A 16,116-nucleotide genomic window follows, 5' to 3' on the forward strand; every position below is an offset into this window, starting at 1 on the left:
GACACATGGTAGGAAGGGGGGGAAGGAGGGGTGAGACAGGAGGAGAGAGAAGGGGAGACTAGATATTTATGGCCTTGATGTCCTGCTGGATAATGCTTCTACTGTTAAACTGTTGTAGTATAAACAAAACACACTCTAAAACTAGGGTCATCGAAGATCCAGATGCTTTTCCTAATTCCTGTGCTATTTGCTTCTGTTGCATGTTGTGCCTTCAGACCGCAGACAGACAACATGAAAAAGTCCTAGTTCCTGCATAGCATCTCGTTTAGTGCTTCACTGCCTCTCTTCTTACTTAGTTACTCCTCTGCTCCCTGTGGAGCACGAGGCCTCAACCAGCCCAGCTGGACTATCCTTCCTGTAACGACTGTAGCCTCAGAGCAAGAGAGCCCTGACCACAACACTCAGTCATGTGATCGTGAGGATGGCTGCCAGGCCAGAGATGGTATGTTATGGGTTAGTGCTGCAAAGTGCTTGAATGACCCAGAGAGCTGGGGAGAGAGCTGGGGAGAGAGCTGGAGAGAGAGCTGGGGAGAGAGCTGGAGAGAGAGCTGGAGAGAGAGCTGGAGGGAGAGCTGGAGGGAGAGCTGGAGGGAGAGCTGGAGGGAGAGCTGGAGGGAGAGCTGGAGAGAGGGAGGGAGAGAGAGCTGGAGAGAGGGAGGGAGAGAGAGCTGGAGAGAGAGAGGGAGGGAGAGAGAGCTGGAGAGAGAGAGGGAGGGAGAGAGAGCTGGAGAGAGAGAGGGAGGGAGAGAGAGCTGGAGAGAGAGAGGGAGGGAGAGAGAGAGAGAGCTAGAGGGAGGGAGAGAGAGAGCTGGAGGGAGGGAGAGAGAGCTGGAGAGAGAGAGAGAGAGAGAGAGGGAGGGAGAGAGAGCTAGAGAGAGGGAGGGAGAGAGAGCTGGAGAGAGGGAGGGAGAGAGAGCTGGAGAGAGGGGGGGAGAGAGAGCTGGAGTTTCACAAAGAGGGCGGTCCGGGGTTTCACTAAGAGGGAGGGCCGGGGTTTCACTAAGAGGGAGGGCCTGGGGTTTCACTAAGAGGGAGGGCCGGGGTTTCACTAAGAGGGAGGGCCGGGGTTTCACTAAGAGGGAGGGCCGGGGTTTCACTAAGAGGGAGGGCCGGGGTTTCACTAAGAGGGAGGGCCGGGGTTTCACTAAGAGGGAGGGCCGGGGTTTCACTAAGAGGGAGGGCCGGGGTTTCACTAAGAGGGAGGGCCGGGGTTTCACTAAGAGGGAGGGCCGGGGTTTCACTAAGAGGGAGGGCCGGGGTTTCACTAAGAGGGAGGGCCGGGGTTTCACTAAGAGGGAGGGCCGGGGTTTCACTAAGAGGGAGGGCCGGGGTTTCACTAAGAGGGAGGGCCGGGGTTTCACTAAGAGGGAGGGCCGGGGTTTCACTAAGAGGGAGGGCCGGGGTTTCACTAAGAGGGAAGGCCGGGGTTTCACTATAAGAGGCCGGGGTTTCACTAAGAGGGAAGGCCGGGGTTTCACTAAGAGGGATGGCCGGGGTTTCACTAAGAGGGAAGGCCGGGGTTTCACTAAGAGGGAAGGCCGGGGTTTCACTAAGAGGGAAGGCCGGGGTTTCACTAAGAGGGAGGGCCGGGGTTTCACTATAAGAGGCCGGGGTTTCACTAAGAGGGAAGGCCGGGGTTTCACTAAGAGGGAAGGCCGGGGTTTCACTAAGAGGGAAGGCCGGGGTTTCACTAAGAGGGAAGGCCGGGGTTTCACTAAGAGGGAAGGCCGGGGTTTCACTAAGAGGGAGGGCCGGGGTTTCACTAAGAGGGAGGGCCGGGGTTTCACTAAGAGGGAGGGCCGGGGTTTCACTAAGAGGGAGGGCCGGGGTTTCACTAAGAGGGAGGGCCGGGGTTTCACTAAGAGGGAGGGCCGGGGTTTCACTAAGAGGGAGGGCCGGGGTTTCACTAAGAGGGAGGGCCGGGGTTTCACTAAGAGGGAGGGCCGGGGTTTCACTAAGAGGGAGGGCCGGGGTTTCACTAAGAGGGAAGGCCGGGGTTTCACTATAAGAGGCCGGGGTTTCACTAAGAGGGAAGGCCGGGGTTTCACTAAGAGGGAAGGCCGGGGTTTCACTAAGAGGGAAGGCCGGGGTTTCACTAAGAGGGAGGGCCGGGGTTTCACTATAAGAGGCCGGGGTTTCACTAAGAGGGAAGGCCGGGGTTTCACTAGGGAAGGCCGGGGTTTCACTAAGAGGGAAGGCCGGGGTTTCACTAAGAGGGAAGGCCGGGGTTTCACTAAGAGGGAAGGCCGGGGTTTCACTAAGAGGGAAGGCCGGGGTTTCACTAAGAGGGAAGGCCGGGGTTTCACTAAGAGGGAGGGCCGGGGTTTCACTAAGAGGGAAGGCCGGGGTTTCACTAAGAGGGAGGGCCGGGGTTTCACTAAGAGGGAAGGCCGGGGTTTCACTAAGAGGGAGGGCCGGGGTTTCACTAAGAGGGAGGGCCGGGGTTTCACTAAGAGGGAGGGCCGGGGTTTCACTAAGAGGGAGGGCCGGGGTTTCACTAAGAGGGAAGGCCGGGGTTTCACTATAAGAGGCCGGGGTTTCACTAAGAGGGAGGGCCGGGGTTTCACTATAAGAGGCCGGGGTTTCACTAAGAGGGAGGGCCGGGGTTTCACTATAAGAGGCCGGGGTTTCACTAAGAGGGAAGGCCGGGGTTTCACTAAGAGGGAAGGCCGGGGTTTCACTAAGAGGGAAGGCCGGGGTTTCACTAAGAGGGAAGGCCGGGGTTTCACTAAGAGGGAGGGCCGGGGTTTCACTAAGAGGGAGGGCCGGGGTTTCACTAAGAGGGAGGGCCGGGGTTTCACTAAGAGGGAAGGCCGGGGTTTCACTAAGACGGAAGGCCGGGGTTTCACTAAGAGGGAAGGCCGGGGTTTCACTAAGAGGGAGGGCCGGGGTTTCACTAAGAGGGAGGGCCGGGGTTTCACTAAGAGGGAGGGGTTTCACTAAGAGTGAGGGCCGGGGTTTCACTAAGAGGGAGGGCCGGGGTTTCACTAAGAGGGAAGGCCGGGGTTTCACTATAAGAGGCCGGGGTTTCACTAAGAGGGAAGGCCGGGGTTTCACTAAGAGGGAAGGCCGGGGTTTCACTAAGAGGGAAGGCCGGGGTTTCACTAAGAGGGAGGGCCGGGGTTTCACTAAGAGGGAGGGCCGGGGTTTCACTAAGAGGGAGGGCCGGGGTTTCACTAAGAGGGAAGGCCGGGGTTTCACTAAGAGGGAAGGCCGGGGTTTCACTAAGAGGGAGGGCCGGGGTTTCACTAAGAGGGAGGGCCGGGGTTTCACTATAAGAGGGAAGGCCATAGTTTCACTAAGAGGGAGGGCCGGGGTTTCACTAAGAGGGAAGGCCGGGGTTTCACTAAGAGGGAGGGCCGGGGTTTCACTATAAGAGGCCGGGGTTTCACTAAGAGAGAGGGCCGGGGTTTCACTAAGAGGGCGGGGTTTCACTAAGGTGGGCTGGGCTGGGGTTTCACTAAGAGGGCTGGGCTCTCTCTGCTCTGCTCCAGTCCTGGCGGTCCTCCCCGACCCTGGAGACTGGGGGAATGTGTGTGATTAACCCAGGTTCTCATAAAGATGGGTTCTCAGCAGGATGCATGGCGTTATGGCGGGCCCCGTGCTCATGCCAGCTCCCGTTAGGTCAATAGGCTGTGAAGCCAAAGTCTGAGGAAAGGAGGGAGGGAAAGAGGCAGGAAGGGATAGGGAGGGGGAGGGAGAGGGAGGGGGAGGGAGAGAGAAAGAAAGAGGGAGAGAGGGAGGGAGAGAGGGAGAGAGAAAGAAAGAGCGAGAGTGAAGAGAGAGAGGGAGGGAGAGCGAGAGTGAAGAGAGAGAGGGAGAGAGGGACGGGAAGGAGAGCGAGTGAGAGTGAGGCAGGGGGAGGGAGAGCCCAGATGTTTCCTATCATCAGGTGGTTATGTTAGTAACATGGAATGGTCTGGATCTGCTTCTGCCACTAGAACACACAGGCACTCTGTACTACTGTGTTCTATTTAAGGGATAATGCCCTCCAAGCCGGCGTTGGGAGGGTATGAGTATTGTTAGGCCCGAGACAGTCAATATATCCTCCATACAACGGATTCGAGGACATTTCACTTTTACACAACGGGTTACTAACATATTCAAATGATGATTGACATATTTTTATTTAAAAAAAATGGTATTTTGATTCATTTATTCATACTATTTCATCCTTTCACAAGATATAGTCCCGACACAAATCTAGGATTGCTAGAGACGTGACCCAATTTTTTGTTGTTCTGTATCTATATGGACTCGACCCAAGTCGTTCATTCTAAATGTTCCATTGCCATACTGGCTGGCAACGTTCATATCCCTTGCTTGCTCGCTAGCCAACTACGGCTAACTTAGTCACGACAAAACATGCAGCCAGAATAACAGCAAAGTAGCTGCATTTGTATTTGTTGAAGCTGTTTTCTAGTGACATTTATTTGGATCCATAACAATGAGCTAATGAGGCCCGGTTTCACCTGGCAGAGAAAATGTGCTCTCGTCAGGACACTTGTTCAGAGGAGCTAGCCAACAACACAGCTAACACACTCACTTCAAACTGAAGCTGGAAACACTGCAAACTAGCTGCGTTTTGTTTGACTTTTTAAAATGTTTTTTTGTTTGTTTGTTGTATATATCCATAAAAATGATGCCAGCTGATTCATGATTGTGACTGGCTGAGAAACGCTGCCTGTCTGTCTGTTCCATCCCGACTCCGACACGTTCATTACAATGGGACAGATGGAGATCGAATTTTAATATTGAAACAATGTTGCAAATGTCAGAGAGACAGACAGACAACGGTTTATACAAATCTCCGCTGTTGAAAACGAAATGTTAGTCTAAAAGAAATAGTGGAGATCATGTTTATAACATCCCTGCCTGGGCTGATGAGACAGTGTGCGATCCACTATCAGATGGAACAGATTAAACAGGCATTTGAACGCAATGGATTTAGCCGGGGGCAATTTGAGGAATAGACACCGGCTGGAATGCGGTTTTAACCAATCAGCATTCAGGATTAGACCCACCTGTTGTATAATCTATTTGATTGTCCTCTACTGTGTTCTATTCTATTGTCTTCTACTGTGTTCTATTCTATTGTTCTCTACTGTGTTCTATTCTATTGTCTTCTACTGTGTTCTATTCTATTGTCTTCTACTGTGTTCTATTCTATTGTTCTTTATTGTGTTCTGTTCTATTGTTCTCTACTGTGTTTTGTTCTATTGTTCTCTACTGTGTTCTGTTCTATTGTTCTCTACTGTGTTCTGTTCTATTGTTAACTACCGTGTTCTATTCTATTGTTAACTACTGTGTTCTATTCTATTGTTAACTACCGTGTTCTGTTCTATTGTTAACTACCGTGTTCTATTCTATTCTCTACTGTGTTCTATTCTATTGTTCTCTACCGTGTTCTATTCTATTGTTCTCTACTGTGTTCTATTCTATTGTTCTCTACCGTGTTCTATTCTATTGTTCTCTACCGTGTTCTATTCCATATTCTCATCTTCACTATGCCTGCATCATAGTAACAAACACCATAGTAACTTCGCCATCCATGGTAACTACCACCCTGCTCCTTTCTTACTAACTGATGTCTGCTCCTGTCTCTCCTCACTAGACGTTCACGGCCTGGTGCAACTCCCACCTGAGGAAAGCAGGAACGCAGATCGAGAACATCGAGGAGGACTTCAGAGACGGACTGAAACTCATGCTGCTGTTGGAGGTCATATCAGGTGAGGAGGAAAGGCCTGGTGTCACACCCTGACCATAGTTTGCTTTGTATGTTTCTATGTTTTGTTTGGTCAGGGTGTGATCTGAGTGGGCATTCTATGTTACATGTCTAGTTTGTCTATTTCCATGTTTGGCCTGATATGGTTCTCAATCAGAGGCAGGTGTTACTCTGATTGGGAACCATATTTAGGTAGCCTGTTTGGTGTTGGGTTTTGTGGGTGATTGTTCCTGTCTCTGTGTTTGCACCAGATAGGGCTGTTTTGGTTTTTCACATTTCTTGGTTGTGTTAGTCTATTTATGTATAGATTCTTTATTAAAGAACCATGAATAATAACCACGCTGCGTTTTGGTCCGCCTCGCCTTCTACGGAAGAATCCCGTAACACCTGGTGCCCACATGTATCTGTAATGGTGCCCACGTGTGTCGGTAATGGTGTCCACGTGTAACTGTAATGGTGCCCACGTGTATCTGTAATGGTGCCCACGTGTGTCTGTAATGGTGCCCACGTGTGTCTGTAATGGTGCCCACGTGTGTCTGTAATGGTGCCCACGTGTGTCTCTAATGGTGCCCACGTGTGTCTGTAATGGTGCCCACGTGTGTCTCTAATGGTGCCCACGTGTATCTGTAATGGTGCCCACGTGTGTCTCTAATGGTGCCCACGTGTGTCTCTAATGGTGACCACGTGTGTCTCTAATGGTGCCCACGTGTATCTGTAAGGGTGCCCACGTGTATCTGTAATGGTGCCCACGTGTATCTGTAATGGTGCCCACGTGTATCTCTCACACCTGTCACCATCCTTACGCGTACCAGCGCCTCATCATTGTTTCTATGTCATGTCTGTGCGTTTGTTCGTGTTTTTGTTTGTTTGTTTATTCATTAAATGATTCACTCCCTGAACTAGCTTCCTGACTCCCAGCGCACATATACTTATTTCATAATACATATTTCAATTATTTAATTAAAGTGTTGCGACACCCAATGCCTCCTGTGTGAAAAAAGTAATTACCTCATTACACTCAATAACTAGTTGCAACGACCGCAACCAACCGCTTCCTGTAGTTGTTGACGAGTCTCTCATGTTGCTAACTCAGCAGATGGTTGCAGGTTTTCCACGTGCCACAAAACTCTGGTATTTATCATCCTATAACTAGTTCTCCATTTTCTTAAAAAAAAAAAATACAATTAAATGGTGAGCCAACATGTTTTACCGCCAAAAAAAAACTCGTTTTCTCATGGCTTTCTCTTGCCCCTCTGCAGCATGTAGTGAGCAATATGTTGGGACATATAGAATCGCAATACATATCGTATCAGCACATACGTATGGTTGATAATATCGTATCGTGAGGTCCCTGGCTATTCAATACATATCGTATCAGCACATACGTATGGTTGATAATATCGTATCGTGAGGTCCCTGACTATTCAATATATATAGTATGGTGAGGTCCCTGACTATTCAATACATATCGTATCGTGAGGTCCCTGGCTATTCAATACATATCGTATCGTGAGGTCCCTGACTATTCAATACATATCGTGAGGTCCCTGACTATTCAATACATATCGTGAGGTCCCTGACTATTCAATACATATCGTATGGTGAGGTCCCTGACTATTCAATACATATCGTATCGTGAGGTCCCTGACTATTCAATACATATCGTATGGTGAGGTCCCTGACTATTCAATACATATCGTATGGTGAGGTCCCTGACTATTCAATACATATCGTATCGTGAGGTCCCTGACTATTCAATACATATCGTATCGTGAGGTCCCTGACTATTCAATACATATCGTGAGGTCCCTGACTATTCAATACATATCGTATCGTCCCTGACTATTCAATACATATCGTATCGTGAGGTCCCTGACTATTCAATACATATCGTATCGTGAGGTCCCTGACTATTCAATACATATCGTATCGTGAGGTCCCTGACTATTCAATACATATCGTATCGTGAGGTCCCTGACTATTCAATACATATCGTATCGTGAGGTCCCTGACTATTCAATACATATCGTATCGTGAGGTCCCTGACTATTCAATACATATCGTATGGTGAGGTCCCTGACTATCCAATACATATCGTGAGGTCCCTGACTATTCAATACATATCGTATCGTCCCTGACTATTCAATACATATCGTATCGTCCCTGACTATTCAATACATATCGTGAGGTCCCTGACTATTCAATACATATCGTATGGTGAGGTCCCTGACTATTCAATACATATCGTATCGTGAGGTCCCTGACTATTCAATACATATCGTATGGTGAGGTCCCTGACTATTCAATACATATCGTGAGGTCCCTGACTATTCAATACATATTGTATCGTCCCTGACTATTCAATACATATCGTATCGGCCCTGACTATTCAATACATATCGTGAGGTCCCTGACTATTCAATACATATTGTGAGGTCCCTGACTATTCAATACATATCGTATCGTGAGGTCCCTGACTATTCAATACATATCGTATGGTGAGGTCCCTGACTATTCAATACATATCGTATCGTGAGGTCCCTGACTATTCAATACATATCGTATCGTGAGGTCCCTGACTGTTCAATACATATCGTATCGTGAGGTCCCTGACTATTCAATACATATCGTGAGGTCCCTGACTATTCAATACATATCGTATCGTCCCTGACTATTCAATACATATCGTATCGTGAGGTCCCTGACTATTCAATACATATCGTATCGTGAGGTCCCTGACTATTCAATACATATCGTATCGTGAGGTCCCTGACTATTCAATACATATCGTATCGTGAGGTCCCTGACTATTCAATACATATCGTATCGTGAGGTCCCTGACTATTCAATACATATCGTATCGTGAGGTCCCTGACTATTCAATACATATCGTATCGTGAGGTCCCTGACTATTCAATACATATCGTATCGTGAGGTCCCTGACTATTCAATACATATCGTGAGGTCCCTGACTATTCAATACATATCGTGAGGTCCCTGACTATTCAATACATATCGTGAGGTCCCTGACTATTCAATACATATCGTGAGGTCCCTGACTATTCAATACATATCGTGAGGTCCCTGACTATTCAATACATATCGTATGGTGAGGTCCCTGACTATTCAATACATATTGTATCGTGAGGTCCCTGACTATTCAATACATATCGTATCGTGAGGTCCCTGACTATTCAATACATATCGTATCGTGAGGTCCCCTGAACATTCAATACATATCGTATCGTGAGGTCCCTGACTATTCAATACATATCGTATCGTGAGGTCCCTGACTATTCAATACATATCGTATCGTGAGGTCCCTGACTATTCAATACATATCGTATCGTGAGGTCCCTGACTATTCAATACATATCGTATCGTGAGGTCCCTGACTATTCAATACATATCGTATCGTGAGGTCCCTGACTATTCAATACATATCGTATCGTGAGGTCCCTGACTATTCAATACATATCGTATCGTGAGGTCCCTGACTATTCAATACATATCGTGAGGTCCCTGACTATTCAATACATATCGTGAGGTCCCTGACTATTCAATACATATCGTGAGGTCCCTGACTATTCAATACATATCGTGAGGTCCCTGACTATTCAATACATATCGTGAGGTCCCTGACTATTCAATACATATCGTGAGGTCCCTGACTATTCAATACATATCGTATGGTGAGGTCCCTGACTATTCAATACATATTGTATCGTGAGGTCCCTGACTATTCAATACATATCGTATCGTGAGGTCCCTGACTATTCAATACATATCGTATCGTGAGGTCCCTGACTATTCAATACATATCGTATCGTGAGGTCCCTGACTATTCAATACATATCGTATCGTGAGGTCCCTGACTATTCAATACATATCGTATCGTGAGGTCCCTGACTATTCAATACATATCGTATCGTGAGGTCCCTGACTATTCAATACATATCGTATCGTGAGGTCCCTGACTATTCAATACATATCGTGAGGTCCCTGACTATTCAATACATTTCGTATCGTCCCTGACTATTCAATACATATCGTGAGGTCCCTGACTATTCAATACATATGGTGAGGTCCCTGACTATTCAACACAAATCGTATGGTGAGGTCCCCTGACTATTCAATACATATCGTATCGTGAGGTCCCTGACTATTCAATACATATCGTGAGGTCCCTGACTATTCAATACATATCGTATGGTGAGGTCCCTGACTATTCAATACATATCGTGAGGTCCCTGACTATTCAATACATATCGTATGGTGAGGTCCCTGACTATTCAATACATATCGTATCGTGAGGTCCCTGACTATTCAATACATATCGTGAGGTCCCTGACTATTCAATACATATCGTATCGTGAGGTCCCTGACTATTCAATACATATCGTATCGTGAGGTCCCTGACTATTCAATACATATCGTATGGTGAGGTCCCTGACTATTCAATACATATCGTGAGGTCCCTGACTATTCAATACATATCGTATCGTCCCTGACTATTCAATACATATCGTATCGGCCCTGACTATTCAATACATATCGTGAGGTCCCTGACTATTCAATACATATTGTGAGGTCCCTGACTATTCAATACATATCGTATCGTGAGGTCCCTGACTATTCAATACATATCGTATGGTGAGGTCCCTGACTATTCAATACATATCGTATGGTGAGGTCCCTGACTATTCAATACATATCGTATCGTGAGGTCCCTGACTATTCAATACATATCGCATCGTGAGGTCCCTGACTGTTCAATACATATCGTATCGTGAGGTCCCTGACTATTCAATACATATCGTGAGGTCCCTGACTATTCAATACATATCGTATCGTCCCTGACTATTCAATACATATCGTATCGTGAGGTCCCTGACTATTCAATACATATCGTATTGTGAGGTCCCTGACTATTCAATACATATCGTATCGTGAGGTCCCTGACTATTCAATACATATCGTATCGTGAGGTCCCTGACTATTCAATACATATCGTATCGTGAGGTCCCTGACTATTCAATACATATCGTATCGTGAGGTCCCTGACTATTCAATACATATCGTATCGTGAGGTCCCTGACTATTCAATACATATCGTATCGTGAGGTCCCTGACTATTCAATACATATCGTATCGTGAGGTCCCTGACTATTCAATACATATCGTGAGGTCCCTGACTATTCAATACATATCGTGAGGTCCCTGACTATTCAATACATATCGTGAGGTCCCTGACTATTCAATACATATGGTGAGGTCCCTGACTATTCAATACATATCGTATGGTGAGGTCCCTGACTATTCAATACATATTGTATCGTGAGGTCCCTGACTATTCAATACATATCGTATCGTGAGGTCCCTGACTATTCAATACATATCGTATCGTGAGGTCCCTGACTATTCAATACATATCGTATCGTGAGGTCCCCTGAATATTCAATACATATCGTATCGTGAGGTCCCTGACTATTCAATACATATCGTATCGTGAGGTCCCTGACTATTCAATACATATCGTATCGTGAGGTCCCTGACTATTCAATACATATCGTATCGTGAGGTCCCTGACTATTCAATACATATCGTATCGTGAGGTCCCTGACTATTCAATACATATCGTATCGTGAGGTCCCTGACTATTCAATACATATCGTGAGGTCCCTGACTATTCAATACATTTCGTATCGTCCCTGACTATTCAATACATATCGTGAGGTCCCTGACTATTCAATACATATCGTGAGGTCCCTGACTATTCAATACATATCGTGAGGTCCCTGACTATTCAATACATATCGTGAGGTCCCTGACTATTCAATACATATCGTGAGGTCCCTGACTATTCAATACATATCGTATGGTGAGGTCCCTGACTATTCAATACATATCGTATGGTGAGGTCCCTGACTATTCAATACATATCGTATCGTGAGGTCCCTGACTATTCAATACATATCGTATCGTGAGGTCCCTGACTATTCAATACATATCGTATGGTGAGGTCCCTGACTATTCAATACATATCGTATGGTGAGGTCCCTGACTATTCAATACATATCGTATCGTGAGGTCCCTGACTATTCAATACATATCGTGAGGTCCCTGACTATTCAATACATATCGTATGGTGAGGTCCCTGACTATTCAATACATATCGTGAGGTCCCTGACTATTCAATACATATCGTATCGTCCCTGACTATTCAATACATATCGTATCGTCCCTGACTATTCAATACATATCGTGAGTTCCCTGACTATTCAATACATATCGTGAGGTCCCTGACTATTCAATACATATCGTGAGGTCCCTGACTATTCAATACATATCGTGAGGTCCCTGACTATTCAATACATATCGTATGTTGAGGTCCCTGACTATTCAATACATATCGTGAGGTCCCTGACTATTCAATACATATCGTATCGTCCCTGACTATTCAATACATATCGTATCGTCCCTGACTATTCAATACATATCGTATCGTCCCTGACTATTCAATACATATCGTGAGGTCCCTGACTATTCAATACATATCGTATCGTGAGGTCCCTGACTATTCAATACATATCGTATCGTGAGGTCCCTGACTATTCAATACATATCGTATGGTGAGGTCCCTGACTATTCAATACATATCGTATCGTGAGGTCCCTGACTATTCAATACATATCGTATCGTGAGGTCCCTGACTATTCAATACATATCGTATGGTGAGGTCCCTGACTATTCAATACATATCGTATCGTGAGGTCCCTGACTATTCAATACATATCGTATCGTGAGGTCCCTGACTATTCAATACATATCGTGAGGTCCCTGACTATTCAATACATATCGTATCGTCCCTGACTATTCAATACATATCGTATCGTGAGGTCCCTGACTATTCAATACATATCGTATCGTGAGGTCCCTGACTATTCAATACATATTGTATCGTGAGGTCCCTGACTATTCAATACATATCGTATCGTGAGGTCCCTGACTATTCAATACATATCGTGAGGTCCCTGACTATTCAATACATATCGTGAGGTCCCTGACTATTCAATACATATCGTATCGTCCCTGACTATTCAATACATATCGTGAGGTCCCTGACTATTCAATACATATCGTGAGGTCCCTGACTATTCAATACATATCGTGAGGTCCCTGACTATTCAATACATATCGTGAGGTCCCTGACTATTCAATACATATCGTATCGTGAGGTCCCTGACTATTCAATACATATCGTATCGTGAGGTCCCTGACTATTCAATACATATCGTATCGTGAGGTCCCTGACTATTCAATACATATCATATCGTGAGGTCCCTGACTATTCAATACATATCGTATGGTGAGGTCCCTGACTATTCAATACATATCGTGAGGTCCCTGACTATTCAATACATATCGTATGGTGAGGTCCCTGACTATTCAATACATATTGACTATTCAATACATATCGTATCGTGAGGTCCCTGACTATTCAATACATATCGTGAGGTCCCTGACTATTCAATACATATCGTATGGTGAGGTCCCTGACTATTCAATACATATCGTATGGTGAGGTCCCTGACTATTCAATACGTATCGTGAGGTCCCTGACTATTCAATACATATCGTATCGTGAGGTCCCTGACTATTCAATACATATCGTATCGTGAGGTGACTATTCAATACATATCTGAATATTCAATACATATCGTATCGTGAGGTCCCTGACTATTCAATACATATCGTATCGTGAGGTCCCTGACTATTCAATACATATCGTATCGTGAGGTCCCTGACTATTCAATACATATCGTATCGTGAGGTCCCTGACTATTCAATACATATCGTATCGTGAGGTCCCTGACTATTCAATACATATCGTATCGTGAGGTCCCTGACTATTCAATACATATCGTATCGTCCCTGACTATTCAATACATATCGTATCGTCCCTGACTATTCAATACATATCGTATCCCGTATCGTGAGGTCCCTGACTATTCAATACATAGGTCCCTGACTATTCAATACATATCGTATGGTGAGGTCCCTGACTATTCAATACATATCGTATCGTGAGGTCCCTGACTATTCAATACATATCGTATGGTGAGATCCCTGACTATTCAATACATATCGTATGGTGAGGTCCCTGACTATTCAATACATATCGTATCGTGAGGTCCCTGACTATTCAATACATATCGTATCGTGAGGTCCCTGACTATTCAATACATATCGTATGGTGAGGTCCCTGACTATTCAATACATATCGTATGGTGAGGTCCCTGACTATTCAATACATATCGTATCGTGAGGTCCCTGACTATTCAATACATATCGTGAGGTCCCTGACTATTCAATACATATCGTATGGTGAGGTCCCTGACTATTCAATACATATCGTGAGGTCCCTGACTATTCAATACATATCGTATCGTCCCTGACTATTCAATACATATCGTATCGTCCCTGACTATTCAATACATATCGTGAGTTCCCTGACTATTCAATACATATCGTGAGGTCCCTGACTATTCAATACATATCGTGAGGTCCCTGACTATTCAATACATATCGTGAGGTCCCTGACTATTCAATACATATCGTATGGTGAGGTCCCTGACTATTCAATACATATCGTGAGGTCCCTGACTATTCAATACATATCGTATCGTCCCTGACTATTCAATACATATCGTATCGTCCCTGACTATTCAATACATATCGTATCGTCCCTGACTATTCAATACATATCGTGAGGTCCCTGACTATTCAATACATATTGTGAGGTCCCTGACTATTCAATACATATCGTATCGTGAGGTCCCTGACTATTCAATACATATCGTATGGTGAGGTCCCTGACTATTCAATACATATCGTATCGTGAGGTCCCTGACTATTCAATACATATCGTATCGTGAGGTCCCTGACTATTCAATACATATCGTATGGTGAGGTCCCTGACTATTCAATACATATCGTATCGTGAGGTCCCTGACTATTCAATACATATCGTATCGTGAGGTCCCTGACTATTCAATACATATCGTGAGGTCCCTGACTATTCAATACATATCGTATCGTCCCTGACTATTCAATACATATCGTATCGTGAGGTCCCTGACTATTCAATACATATCGTATCGTGAGGTCCCTGACTATTCAATACATATTGTATCGTGAGGTCCCTGACTATTCAATACATATCGTATCGTGAGGTCCCTGACTATTCAATACATATCGTGAGGTCCCTGACTATTCAATACATATCGTGAGGTCCCTGACTATTCAATACATATCGTATCGTCCCTGACTATTCAATACATATCGTGAGGTCCCTGACTATTCAATACATATCGTGAGGTCCCTGACTATTCAATACATATCGTGAGGTCCCTGACTATTCAATACATATCGTGAGGTCCCTGACTATTCAATACATATCGTATCGTGAGGTCCCTGACTATTCAATACATATCGTATCGTGAGGTCCCTGACTATTCAATACATATCGTGAGGTCCCTGACTATTCAATACATATCATATCGTGAGGTCCCTGACTATTCAATACATATCGTATGGTGAGGTCCCTGACTATTCAATACATATCGTGAGGTCCCTGACTATTCAATACATATCGTATGGTGAGGTCCCTGACTATTCAATACATATTGTATCGTGAGGTCCCTGACTATTCAATACATATCGTGAGGTCCCTGACTATTCAATACATATCGTATGGTGAGGTCCCTGACTATTCAATACATATCGTATGGTGAGGTCCCTGACTATTCAATACATATCGTATCGTGAGGTCCCTGACTATTCAATACATATCGTATCGTGAGGTCCCTGACTATTCAATACATATCGTATCGTGAGGTCCCCTGAATATTCAATACATATCGTATCGTGAGGTCCCTGACTATTCAATACATATCGTATCGTGAGGTCCCTGACTATTCAATACATATCGTATCGTGAGGTCCCTGACTATTCAATACATATCGTATCGTCCCTGACTATTCAATACATATCGTATCGTCCCTGACTATTCAATACATATCGTGAGGTCCCTGACTATTCAATACATATCGTGAGGTCCCTGACTATTCAATACATATCGTGAGGTCCCTGACTATTCAATACATATCGTATCGTGAGGTCCCTGACTATTCAATACATATCGTATGGTGAGGTCCCTGACTATTCAATACATATCGTATCGTGAGGTCCCTGACTATTCAATACATATCGTATGGTGAGATCCCTGACTATTCAATACATATCGTATGGTGAGGTCCCTGACTATTCAATACATATCGTATCGTGAGGTCCCTGACTATTCAATAGATATCGTATCGTGAGGTCCC

The 16,116-nt window shown here is 45.2% G+C and overlaps 1 protein-coding gene across 2 annotated transcripts in view; it reads left to right on the forward strand.

The window, feature by feature from the left end:
* LOC139383816 (alpha-actinin-1) overlaps positions 1-16,116 on the forward strand; it is a 169,896-nt gene that overhangs the window by 62,350 nt on the left and 91,430 nt on the right. For both annotated transcript variants that reach the window (XM_071128386.1, XM_071128387.1), the window contains exon 2: positions 5,615-5,729. In XM_071128386.1, coding sequence (XP_070984487.1) covers positions 5,615-5,729 — 115 coding nt within the window. The remainder of the gene's footprint in view (positions 1-5,614; positions 5,730-16,116) is intronic.

Source organism: Oncorhynchus clarkii, chromosome 25 (assembly GCF_045791955.1).
Source record: "Oncorhynchus clarkii lewisi isolate Uvic-CL-2024 chromosome 25, UVic_Ocla_1.0, whole genome shotgun sequence".
Taxonomy (NCBI): domain Eukaryota; kingdom Metazoa; phylum Chordata; class Actinopteri; order Salmoniformes; family Salmonidae; genus Oncorhynchus; species Oncorhynchus clarkii.